Source organism: Sciurus carolinensis, chromosome 1, assembly GCF_902686445.1.
Source record: "Sciurus carolinensis chromosome 1, mSciCar1.2, whole genome shotgun sequence".
In the NCBI taxonomy this organism is placed as follows: domain Eukaryota; kingdom Metazoa; phylum Chordata; class Mammalia; order Rodentia; family Sciuridae; genus Sciurus; species Sciurus carolinensis.
The window spans coordinates 128966855-128980403 of record NC_062213.1 but is presented as its reverse complement, the minus strand read 5'-3'; the positions used below and the strand labels follow the sequence as shown (position 1 = coordinate 128980403).

At 43.4% G+C, this 13549-nt stretch overlaps 1 protein-coding gene across 1 annotated transcript in view; it reads right to left on the bottom strand.

Moving 5' to 3' along the window:
- Bcar3 (BCAR3 adaptor protein, NSP family member) overlaps positions 1-9284 on the bottom strand; it is a 115017-nt gene extending 105733 nt beyond the window's left edge. The window contains exons 1-2 of the mRNA XM_047565439.1: positions 9122-9284; positions 2599-2926 (exon numbers count right to left, since the gene is read on the bottom strand). Coding sequence (XP_047421395.1) covers positions 2599-2915 — 317 coding nt within the window. The 5' untranslated portion in view covers positions 2916-2926; positions 9122-9284. The remainder of the gene's footprint in view (positions 1-2598; positions 2927-9121) is intronic.
- Positions 9285-13549: the final 4265 nt, after the last annotated feature.

The following is a 13549-nucleotide window of genomic DNA, read 5'->3' as shown; positions in this document are numbered from 1 at the left end:
GATAAAAGTGCTGGGGATATAACTCAGTGGTAGAGAACCCCTAGTACCACAAAACACAAACAAAAGGAGCATAAGGTACTTTGAACTCCTTAAAATCAGGAAGGCCCAGGAGATTTTTTTTAAAAACATGTTAGGAAAATAAATACACTTATAAAACCATGGGGATAGGACTTTATGATCCTTTCACACACAAAGGATCCCTAGCCTCTCACTCAGCATAAATTTTGAAGACTACGAATTTGTTACTTCCTATATTCATCTTAAACAATAAGATATTTTAAGTTAAGAAAAAAAGATGTGAATTTGGATTACCATATCTCTAAATCAAAAAACAAAGCCTAAGCCAGCAATGCTTGTTCAGTCTCCACTGCCTGGACTTCAAACTCAGGACTTGTGCCACTCTGATAAGATCTCTTCCAGAGAGCTGACCTCTGTCCAAGTCAGTTTTCAAATCAAAAAGCTTTGAACTCCTGGCAGGTTGGCAGCTTGGACCTTGGGTGTTTATGAAGAACTTCCTTGAGATAGGAAGGGTGACTCTATTGTCATCTCCCCCACAGTGGCCTGCCTCTGCCCAGTTTCCCCCTTAGAGAGCGGACACCTAGCCAGGACCTCAGAGCTTCAAGGAGTGAGTTGTGAACTGTCTGTGTCTGGTACTTGACAGCTATTTAGCTCAAATAGGAGTTTAAGTTCATAAATACAAAGAGGTCCCTGCAACAAAAAGCCAGGGTTCTGCTTCCCCATCGTGTGGCCTGGGGTTGGTGCTCCTCTGGGGCAGGCCATGAGTTGTCTTTGCTGCTTACTTTCTGCATCCTTGCCTACTGAGCGTCAATGATGTTAACAAAACTGTGCACAACCATGCACCTCCATATTTACCTATCTCATCAGCACGCTGTCTGCTTGCTCTCTGAATGGAGAGGTCACCCACCTAGATTTTGCAGAGCATGTCCAGGGATCTCTAACCCCCAGGATATCCAGGGGGAATCTTCTGATATGGCATCAGAGGTATTTCTGGGCTCTTTAGTGCTATCTATGGAAAACATCTGGACTTTCACTTATTTTGCTTTTTACCCGACTGCACGTCTATACTATTCTTCTCTCAACTTGCTACACTCCAGTCATAGCCACAACACCTTTCTTTGGCAGTTTTCAAACATGCCACAATTTGTTCCCAGTCAATGTTCACAATTTGTTCCCATCCCTGGAACAACCTGCAAGGCTCCCAGTTGCTCTCTTTCATTATGCAAATCTTAGTTTAATCACCATCTCACAGACCTGTTCACTTTGTCAAACAACAACAACAACAACAACAATCCCATGCCCAATAAATCTCCAGCATGTTAACTGATTTCTTCTATAGCATTTACTATAATCCTCAGTTTTCTTATTTATTTGAATCTATTACCTATCTCTCTCTCTGCAATACGGAAAAACCCTGCTTCAGATGCACCATGGTATCATTAGTTCACATACTTCTCCTACCCAGGAAAGGGCAAAAGCAGATTACTGCAGTAATCTGGCTGCTAGGATGTCTTCAAGGCTGGATCAGCTCTTTGCTTTAGACACTCAGACGGGATAGGTTGAATTTTTCTGGTGAAATCACAGGGTCTATCAAACCAATGTACTCTAATTAATATAGGTGCTCAAAATGTAGATATTGAACCAAAAAATAAGCCATGATCAAAGTGGCTTTCTTTGCTACAAGGTTGGACAAAAAGATAACATAAGAACCAACCCCATTCTTTACTGATAGCATCACAAGTTGTTGATCTTCTCCAACAGGAAAAAGAATGCAGAGTTTTCCAACTAGCTCTAACAACCAGAAGCCAATCACAGTCAGGCCCAGTACAAACCCAGAGAAGCAGCATTTATTACTGTAAGACATATTTACCCAGGTCCCTGGCATGGGCAGGGAGAAATCATTTGTTCTGCAGTATTCTGTAGCTGACTTGATGGAACCTCCACACAATATTTTATTTCAACACGTTGACAACTAAATATTAGGAGACACAGGTCCTAATTTATAGACATCCTGGCATCTCTGTAGAATTGACTGGATGTAGCCAGGTGCGGTCGCACACATCTGTAATCCTAGGTACTTGGGAGGCTGAGGCAGAAGGATCACAAGTTCAAGCCCACTCTGGGGAAATTAGCAGGACCCCATCTGCTAAAAAAAAATAAGGGCTGGGTATGTAGCTCAGTGGTAGAGTTCCCCTGCATTCAATCCCCAGTATCACCAATACCACCCCCGCCCCCAGCAAATTGAAGGGATATAATTCAGAATCTGACACTTTGAATAAAATTTAAAGAAGGGTTGGGGATATAGCTTAGTAGTAGAACTCCTGTCTAGCATGTGTGAGGCCCTGTATTCAATCTTCAGTACCATAAAATAATAATCCTAATGATAATAATAATACCACCACCAGAGGTAGGAAAACAGGTAGAAATACAGACAAAACAAGACTAGCTATGCATTGATAACTGCTGAAGCAGGGTGATGACTCCACGGGAGTTTATTATTCTCTCAACCCAGGATATGTTTGACATTTTCCCTAAAAAAAGTTGTTCATTAATTTTCACCCATGAAGTTAGAGAAGTTACCTGAAGGTGAAGGTTTCGCTTTTCCAGTCGTGCAGTGGGTTTTCCTGGATGGCATCCTGGATCAGGGGAGAGCTCTGCCGTGGAGATTTGGAGTGCGGAAGGGTGCCCATGAGACTGACGCTATCACAGGACCTGAAGGGAGGAGGCCCCTTTTTCTTCCGTGGAAGGGTGCCGTGTATAGACACGTCTTGATAGGCATCGGTGCGATGCTCAGCGAGAGGGGACTTGCTGCTCAGGAGGTCCATGGAGGAGGCCAGGGGGAACTGGTGATTCACGGGCATGTTTCTGGGAAGGCTTGCAAATTTTCCCGCAGCCATGATTCTCAACACTAAGGAGGAAAGAAAAGAGTAAAGGATAAAGCCAAGATATTCACAAGAACTGACTTCCTATTTACAAAAGGAAATGGAATTGTGCCACATAACCAAAGAAGATTCTTAGAGTATTAAAAGACAGACAACATTTAATGGCACTACCAGCGGAGTCTAATAAGAAGGGACGTTTACACTCATCTCCCTCCTTTAGGATCCTACAGAGAAATTCACCTAAATTGGTAGCAAAAGCAAGGGGCAAACACATCTCAGAATCATTAGAGGTATGTGAGTCGTTTTATTATTTCAGATGACTGGGGCAGATGGAAAAAGCAGAACTAGTCAAAAAAGGCTATTAGAAAATGGTTTTAGTAACAAATGCATCAGAGAAAATGTTATAAATTGTTAAGTAATTAGTTCACATATGTCCACTACCCCGTAAATGATAAGAACAGGCGGAGATTATTGAAATTCTTTAGCTGCTAGAATGTCTCCAGTCCCTTAGTTGAGCAACCCAGGGCAGAATTTTTTCTGGCAAGACCTGATGCTTATAAATAAATCAATGTACTCTAATTAATGAAGACAGGCCAGGGTCAGGGGTGAGGAGGTGGGCCACTCTTCCATACATCAGTGGGCTCAGCTGTGGTGGAAAGCCACTGCGATGGCAGCTCCATGCACACTGTCCCTCCCCACCCCCCAGGAGTCAGGAACCTGCCTGCCACCAGAAGCGTTAAGCAATGCCCATGGGTGCCTGTAAACTCAGGGAAGAACAAAGAGGGAAGGGGGAGAAGGAAAGAAAAGTGGGAGTGGGGCATATGGAACATGGAAAGAAAAAGGAAAGTGGCACATAGATTGCGGTAGTTCCAATAATCACTCCTAGAGCGGCCACTTACCTTGAGTAGAATCTGTGTTCCTAATCCCCCCAAACAAACTATAGTTTTGATCTAAGCCAAATCATATAAGACATGCTAAGGCCAACATACAGAGGAAAAGAAACAGGAGCCCCCAATAAAAACAGGGCTATCCTCTGGACAGAGAAGGCTCCAGAAACTGTCTTGCGCTAGTTGTAAGGCTCTGTCTGCACCACACAGCAGGGCAGCTGGGCCAAAGAGACGAGCTGCCTGCCTCCATGGCTAGTGAGACCAGCCCTTTGCAAAAGAGGAAAAAGAAAAAACCACACATGACCCACTGCTTCTGCATGCGACAGAGAGAAATTCACAAGTGCTGGGGGCTGGGAGGAACGACCCTTTAATTAAGGAATATAATCCTAATCCTATCCCCCATTTTTTGGCAAAACTAATATTTCTGAAACTTGTCTGCTCCATGTCATTCTGGGACCACACAGAAGACCTGGCTCACAGTGAGCACAGAACAATAGGGAGGAGTCCTGTGAGGGCCACTCCCAGCTCTGGCTAGTACCTGGCACCCTGTCAGCATTTGCTTAATGTTAATAATTGTTACTAAAAAAGAAACCAAATTTCCCAGCCCCTGACCACCAGAGATGTAAACCAACTAGGATTCCCCCCACAGCCATGAACTCTGAACTCCTCAAGTTATCAGCACCTTCCTACTTCATAGAAAGATCTAGGTCATTTCAAAGAACCTGGGGAAGACATCAATAGAACCCTACAAAAACTCCTTATGTGCAAAGGGCCAAGTTGTTGATCAAGTTTATTTCTAAGACAGTATGGAAGATAAAAGTTACCCTAGCCCCAGACACTCTGGCAGCCTGTTTCCTCTCTTTACACTCAAGACTGATCTAGATTTCAAGACTGACTTAAAATGCTCTAAAATGCCCTTCTGCAAGTTATCCACACCTTAAATTTATTCTCTGATGACAAAAGTTGTTAACACCCTACTTTCCTATCTTTAATTCAACAAACATTTAGGTACCTACTCCGTAGAGGACACTCAGAGAAACAAAGATGTCTAATTTCCAACCCTATGACTATGAACTTCAATGAGAAAACAGAACTCCTAAATAGCAACCCTCAGGCCAGAAGGGTTAACACAAATAATTTTCACAAAAAGACTCCAGGGGGATCTCAGAGAGGGCAACTATAGAGACTAAGCATTTTGAAAGGTTGAAATTCAAAAGGAAAAGTTTTCTATGAGGATGCTGTAATGGCAGATGGATGAAGGTATGGAAAGTGACCCCACAGGTTTAGCACACTGGAAGTCACACTGTGTGGCTCAAGTTAAGAAAGTGAAGCAGCATTTCCTGGAAGATGCACAGCTGAGGACAAAACCATGAAGTCATAAAAGTTCTGTTAAAGTGTCTGGACTTGAATAAAAGTCTTAAGGAAGGCCTAGAAGGCAGGGACAGATTCCAGTCTGTACCCAGGTAAGTAACTGGTAATTTCTGGGGGAGAGATAAGAGTTCCAGGGAGGTCACTCATGCGAATGGCCAGAACCTATAGAGGATGGATGAAGAACTCTGACCTGAGGTAGGGAAAGAAACCTGACCTGGGAAAGGGAAAGAAAGAAGCTTGAAGCCTCTGGCTGGGAGGAAGAAGGCCACAGTCATGGGAGAATGGAACACGCCAACTAGATTCAGAAGGGGACTCCTACAGGAGGAAGATGTGCAGTTCACCACTGGAGCTGTTGTGTTTTAAGTGCCAGGGGACAGTTCAGTCTAGAGGAGGCTAAATACTGATACATGCAGTTAGGAATGAGGGTAGATGTAGATTTTTAAGAATCATCAACAAAAAGGGAATATTTAAACCAGAGAGTAGATCCTTGAGCTTGTCATTATCAGACATGAAAGAACCTCTTAAATTGTCAGGAATCATACAATATCCATGAATTACATCCCTTCTGTCTCTCCGTGGCTGCTTCGAGTCTATTCAGAACCACAGTAAGGAATGAGTTCTGAAAATGAAATGGTAGTTCTCAACCTGGCTATGCATAAAAATCCTGTGGGAAACTTAAAATCTTGACAGCCAAGTCACAACTCGGAGTGGATTTCATTAAATCAGAATCTCTGTGGGTAGGATGCTGGTATCAGTCTTTTTAGTGCTTATCAGAATTGTCCAAAGTAGAGCCAAGATGGAGAACCACTAGATTCATGAGTCTCTTGGGTACAGAACAACTTACACTCAGTATCATTTACCTGGGTAACAGAATCAAATGGATCAATCAACAGAAGAATCATTCATTCAACACACGTTTATGGAGGGCCTCCTACGTAACCAACACTGTGCTAGGTGTTGGGGACAGTGTCAAAACAGACAGAAGTGGTCCATCTTCACAAAGTCAATACTGTGTAAAGGAAGCAGACAAGACGAAATGACCATAAATAAATGGCCATAAATGACCATAAATAAATACTGGACGTATTTTCTCTAAAGGCTTACAATGCACCACAGTTGAGGATATATTAGATAAAATCCTGCTCCTGTGGAACCTATATTGTGATGGGGGAGTGCAAGCAAATAGATGAGAGAAGTCATATCCAAGTCATGAGTGCTCTAAAGCATAAATAACAAGACGACATGACAGAAGACAATGGCTGGGGTGAAGGGTTACTTGACATTAGGGTGATCTGGGAAGGCCTTTCTGAAGAATAATAATGACATGAGACCTGAAAAAAAGAGAAGAAACATGTCATGAAAAGAAGTTCCAGGTAGGGGAGCCAGCAAATACACAGGACTTCAGATAGGAAGAAATGGCTAGAACAACATGGTGGAGGCTCCAGGCTCTGGCTCCCATGTTTTCTCCACTTGGAGATGTTTCTGTCTTGTTGTCCTTTGTCACTATCTACTTCTTATGTACAATTTGATCTTTAAAAGTTAAAGTGGTATGACTTAGAATCTAGGCTTTGGAGTCAGATCTTACAGGTTCAAGCCTCTACTCTGCCTCTGCCTTACCAGCTATATGGCCTGTGACAAAGTGTCTGACAGTTTCTCATTTGTAAAATCAGTTAATAATACCTATTTCATGAGGTTGTTGTGAAAATTACATGTGATCATGTATGTGAAGGCCCTGATGTATAACAAGCACTCCATAAATAGCAGGTCTACTCTGAGCCAGGGCAGAAGTCACGTCTGTTTTGCTTGTGCACTGTATCCCTACTGTCGTGCGAGTTCACAAATGAATCACTGCAACTGAGAAGGGTGAGTAGGGAGATGTTTAACCCTAGAACAACAAATATAAACACATCAAGGCATGAACACGGACAGCCAAAAAGGCACACCAAGTGAGCCATATGCAGGCTTTGAAAGAAGCCTGGGTGAGTCTTTGGCCTTCTGACTTGACCCCTCTCTACTGAGACACAGTGCCCCCACTCGGTTCAGTGCAGATCTTAAATATATTTGAAATATTCAAAGGTCAAAGACTCTGATATGAAAGTATTAGTTAAGGACAAGCATAGCCTGACAAACCCTAAACACATGCTGCCTCCCTGGCCTTAGTCAGCAGATGTGCTCTGAAATGCTTAACAGAGCCCAAGTCATTAGTTTTACAAAGATGTCTCAAAGAAACCCATGATCTTGTAGAGATAAGCAACCCACTTCTTTGGGTTTTTGTCTGATTTCTGAACTGGTTATTTTCAAGTTAAATTCATAGATGGTTATCTAATGGGGACCTTAAGGACTTTCTACCATGTTTTAAACTCTGGAAAAGTCACTGCCTCAGCAGTGCACTGTGATTATGACAGAGAATTCATGATTTGGTTCTGTAGTTTTTTGAATCTTCTCTGCAGACTCAAACAGGGAGAAAGACTGAAACAACCCCACAAATAAAATTGGCTTATCCACTTAGAAAGAAATTTTTGCTTGGGTTTAGGAATTAAGAGTATCCTTTATAGGAAGTAAACTTATTAAGTCTAGTCAAATGATTAAAGTATGAATAACTCTTCCATGGATTGTATTTCAAGCAACACAGCCCAGGATTTACACGATAAGGTCCTGAAGATTATCATCCATTTGACAAGCGGTTCTTTCTATATATGAATAGGAGATTGAGATCTTGGTTAGTCACCCTGGAAATGTGAGGTTACCGAGAAGTAGTTTAGAGAAAATTGGAGTTGGGCGATGAGCGAGCGCTTGGCAGGGCAAGGTGTTTACGTAGGGCCCCTGGCACAGGCGAGCAAAACCGCTTGGCCTGTGGGCTTTCCCTTGAGTAAACTGGGCAGCCTCTTCGCACTTGGGCCCTGCGATCTGCCCCGCCCCGCCCCCAGCATCTAAGTCTTCCCCTTCCACTAAGATCTCAGTTCCTGGCAACTCCCTGGGAGATTAAACTGACCTTCCCACCACCGATGTATTTTCCGTGTAGAGGTCTGTGTAGCCTTGAGAGATAAGAGTCAATGCTCAAAAGAATCTCTGAATGCACAGTTACAATTTCCATCTCAGCTGATGGCTTTAAGCGAAAGCACACACGAGGCTGGGCAAAAGGTTGTTCCCCTTTGCACCTTGTTCAAGCGAATTAACACCAAACCAAGAGTTCTTCGCCCGCCTCCAATCCCCAATCAACCCCCAGAACACGCGTCTCGCCAGCTGCTTCGGCGCCTTCTCTACCGCCTCCGGAAGGTCTGCACCTGATCAATTGTCTTTGAGTGGTAGCTGCTTAGGTGGGTAACGAAAGGTGGGCTGTGATGGAAACGTCCTTCATGTCGCGCTCACCGTCCCTCCTTCCTTTTGCCTTCCCCTCCCCGACGCAGAGGGAGCAACACAACCAACTATTCATTCTTTCTCAACAAAGAGAGAGGGAGGGAGATGTTGTCAACAGTTACAGAGCAGGCTCCTTAGCTTCCTTTGCAAACTTCTCAAGAGATTAGGGGAGAAACTTGCCTCCTCCGAGCCTTGGACTTCCCGCGGAGCTCTTGGGGCCCTCGCATCTCCCTCACCCCAGCCGACCTTGGGCAGAGCGGGACGTCTGGCAAGGCCAGCGCCGGGGAAGATGCCGCTCCAGAGCAGAGAAGCAGAGATGCTCGGCGCCCTTCGCTGAGCTCTTCCCGCCGCGGGCTACCGCAGGGTGCCGGGAGCTCAGCACGTTCAAAGGTCCCGGAGAGCTCAAGCCCGATCCCCACTTCAGCTACCCGCTACCCACAAGGCTAACTCTACTGGGAAAAAACGACAAGCGCCGGATCCACTTTTTCCAAAGTCCAACTTTTCCCAACAAACTTCCTAGTTCGTTCTCTTTGGGACCGGGGGAAGCCCAGGAGCTCCGGGAAGAGCAGCACCCCTGCAGACTCCAGGAGCACGGCGCAGACTCACCTCGCAGCTCACCCGCCAGGGCTCAGAGGTGCCGCGCAGCCGACTCCGCACCGCGGCTACTCCCGGAGCAGGGGTGGCTCATGGTCTGCGCCGCGCGGCGGCCGAGTAGCCCTTGCGCGGCTCGCGGGTGCGCTCGGCTGTAGCTCCGGCCGCGGCAACAGCAGGCGCGGCTCTGAACGCGCGGCGCGCTCTGGCCCTCAACTGGTGATTTGCGGCTTCGCTGCCCCACCCCGGCGAGCCGATTCGCGCGGCCTTGCAGAACCCCCGGGACATTTACATTCGGAGATCTAGCCTGGCCCTCCTCTACCCGGATTTTAGAGTTTGACTTCCTATCTCCTGGACAAGTCAGTCCCCAAGCATAGACCGACTGCTTCCTTACTGAATCCTTCTGAAGAGGACAACCTCACCTAATCCCTTCTTCCCCCTTCCCTAATAATTTAATTACCCAACAGATCTGCTTCGCTATCTGGAGACACCTGGCTGGCTTTCAATTAAAGGGCTTTGATAGGACAAAGAATAAGGAAACCACAATGAACAAGCTTCCGGAACAGGCAATCAATCACACTTTCAAGGACATACTGAAAGCAAAGTGGAAGGTGGACGCAGTACTTCAGTACTAGTTGTTTTAGTGGGGCGAAAAATTGAAGCCCACTGATATCAAGACCTATTATAAAATCATAGAAATGCCTACCTCACAGCATACACCCCAAAATCAATTTCAGGTGGATTTTATATCTAAATGCAAATGGTAAAATAGTGCCTTTTTTTTTTTTTTTTAAATCCTGGGAATTGAATCCAGAGGTGCTGGGCCACATTCCCAGCCCTTGTATTTTATTTAGAGACAGGGTGTCGCCGAGTTGCTTAGGGCCTCGCTTGTTTGCTGAGGCTAGCTTTGAACTTCTGATCCACCTGCCTCAGCCTCTGGAGCCACTGGGATTATAGGCGTGTGCCACCGCACCTGGCAACAGTAACATCATCAAAGAAAATATCTGAAAATATCTTTGTGAATTTGGGGTAGATTAAAACTTATTAAACATAAATAACACTAACTATAAATGAATAAAATTGCCCAAAATCAAAATTGAGAGCTCTTATTCATGAAAAGGTGCCATTTATGAAAAAGCAAGTCACAAATAAGAAAATATGATTGTAATACACACATCCCAAAAAGGACTTGTACACAGAACGTATAAAGAAAACCCACAATCAGCAAGAATAAGGCCAAAAAAAAAAAAAAAAAAAATCCAATTTAAAATAGGCCAAATATTTCAACAGGTTATTTCTCAAGAAAGGATGAACAGATATTTCTCAAAAAAATAAGCATATGAAAAGATTCTCAATTTATTAATCATCCCAGAAATGTAAGTTGAAATTGCAATGCTATCTCACTTCACACCCACCAACAGAATAGCTAAAATTAGAGGGTCTGACAATACTACTGTTTAAAGTGAACTTTTCGCACCCACCATGCTAGGGATTAAAGCCAGGACTTTGCACATGGTAGTCCAATGCTCTACCACTGAGCTACATCCCCAGCCCAAAGTGAACTTCTTATGACTACTTTAGAAACCCACTTAATAGTAACAACTAAAGTTAAATTAACATATATCCTGTGATCCAGCAATTCTACTCTTAGTTTTATACATAGTTACACATGGGGACCTTCACCAAAAGATATCCAAAATTGTTCATAGCATCTTTTTTTATAAATAGCCAAAAAGAAGACAACCCAAATGTCCATCAACAGAAAAGAGATAAAATCTGTGGATTACTACACAGTAATGAGAATTAATGAGCTAATTCTATACTCAAAAAGATGGATGACTCTCCAAAATGTGATATTGAGTGAAAGAAGGTGGACACAAATGGGTACATACTATATAACTGCATTTATGTAAACTTCAAAAAAAGTCAAAATATATTCAATATTAGAAGTGAATATGGTGGTTATCTTGATAGGTGGAAGTGATGGAAAGGGAGCAGGCTTCTGGGTGCTGGTAATATTCTCTATCTTAATCCAGGTGCTAGTTACATGAATGTCACCCATTTATAATAATTTACTATCCCTCAGTTTATAAAAATTAATTGATTTGTACATGACTCTGCATGTATGTTCTACTTCAATAAAAGCATTTTAAAATTATGCCATATTGGTTATATTTTATATCATTTCCATCCCTTTAAGAAAGAGTTGTTAGCAAGTCCACAAGATTCCAAGTGCAGCATCCTTAGGAATGAGTTCTTACATTTTCCCATGAGTAACTTTGAGGGTCAATCTTCATCCTCCCTACATTATTAGAAAAACAAATCTTTGATTTTTGTTGGCTTTTCAAAAAGTGTCCAATACAATGAATGTCAATTAGACCAGCTGGTATGTTTCTAAATTGAAGTATCAGAAATGTATTTACAGCAGCCTTTGCCCAGGCTGGTGCACTCTGTGGAGCTTTGAACATATGCAAGGTGGCTAGCTGTAGACTGTGAGCAGATGTAACCCCAGGGTGATTTGAAAGCAGGTTATTTTTTCCCCCTCTTAAGGAGAAAAATTAATGGCAGATGGACAGTCTGCAGGAGGAGGTTTGAGATGCCTTCACCTGAATGAGAACCTGCCCCATCAGGGTCTCAGGTCTGACAGCCCTGTGCAACACCAAGGTAAGTAATAAGGTGGTGAAATAGGATGGTTCAATTCTTGTTGCTGCACAAAAGCTTCCGATTTGAACCATTATCAATGCAAAAAAATACTTTAAAAAGAGCTAAGGAAGCCAGCTGAGAGAATACAGCACCCCGTTGTAGTCCAGAAATAAGAGAAGATACATTGAAGGTAGGAAGGACAGTTACACATTCCCCATATCACCCCTGTATGGCAGTACAGCTCAGATAGCCTTTGCATAGGGCAAGGGGAGTAAAGTGAGCACCAGGTTTGCCTTGGGCCCCAACAGCAGCTCCACAGTAAAACCCAGTGACTGACAGGCTCCCACGGCCCCATACTCCAGCATCTGCAGACCCAGCCTCACATTCATTCCAGTGCTGGGTTGGCACCTGGATCCACAAGCCTATCCCAATGCCTGACCACCTCTTTCAGACGCAGGCTCAAGCACCTGTAGGCCAAGGCTTCACACTGCCCTATTCAGATACAGGCTACTGATGTAGACCTACATTTGAGGCCAATCTGCCCATTGGCCACTCCATATAGTGTGCCCAGAATCTCTGGATAAGTTGACCAGTGAAGGGCTCTTTCCTGATGAAACCCATTTGCAAAGACTGGCATAAGTGCCTCCTTCTTCAAATGTGCACACACGAATGCATGGCCGTAAGGATCGTGATCTGGGAAACATGATATCACCAAAGAAACTCACCTCCAGTAATTGACTTTATAGAAATGGAGATACAAGAACTTCCCGGCGAAATTCAAAATAATCTTAAAGAAGCTTGGTGAGCTACAAGTTTCATTTAAATAGCCAACTAAATAAAACCAGGAAAACAATACATGAACAAAATTAGAAGTTCAACAAAGAAATAGAAATCTTTAAAAAGAACTATACAATTCTGGAGCTAAAGAACACAATGAACTTAAAAATTCCATGAAGGGTTTTAACACCAGGCTCAAAAGAGAAAAAAAATCAGTAAGCTCGAAGACAGGTTATTTGAAATTACCCACAACATCACTTATGTAGACCCTCAATAAATAATTACCCAATTTTTAAAAAGAAGTGGAATTACTGTTTTCTGCTACTCTGAAGTGTCACTGAGAACAGTGATAAAACTCAATTGGTTTTCCTTATTCTCGAAGTTCCCTGAGCACCTACTGTATGTGAAATTTCTACCGCTAGCATTAGGGGGAGGAAGGTGTAAAGAAAGACTAGAAAATAACTCACACCCCTGCTGAGTTGTGGGCAAATGAGCTTAGTGAGCTTGGGCAAATCATTTCTCCTCTCAGTCCTTTCATTTCTTCATGAGTAAGTGAATATACACCTACCTAGTAGGTTACCCGTGGGGAGTCAAGGAAATAATAGATGTGAAAGTGCTGAGAACATGATAGGTTTCACAAAAAATCACTAGAATTGATGGCACATTTTGTCATGCATCTTCACAGTGTCTGAGATAGGTAGTGTCTCTATCCTCATTTTGTATGGGAGGAAACAGACACAGAATAGTTGAATAACTTCAACCATAAATCATTCAATAAATGTTACATAACTACTATGTGTTGAGATGCCTAGGTAGTGACAAGCAGAATTATTTTATTTTTATTTTTTTGGTACTGGGGATGGAACTCAAGGGCACTCCACCACTGAGCCACATCCCCAGCCCTTTTTGTATTTTATTTAGAGACAGGGTCTCAGTGAGTTGCTTGGGGCCTTGCTGAGTTGCTCAGGCTGGTTTGAACTGACAATCCTCCTGCCTCAGCCTCCTGAGCTGCTGGAATTACAG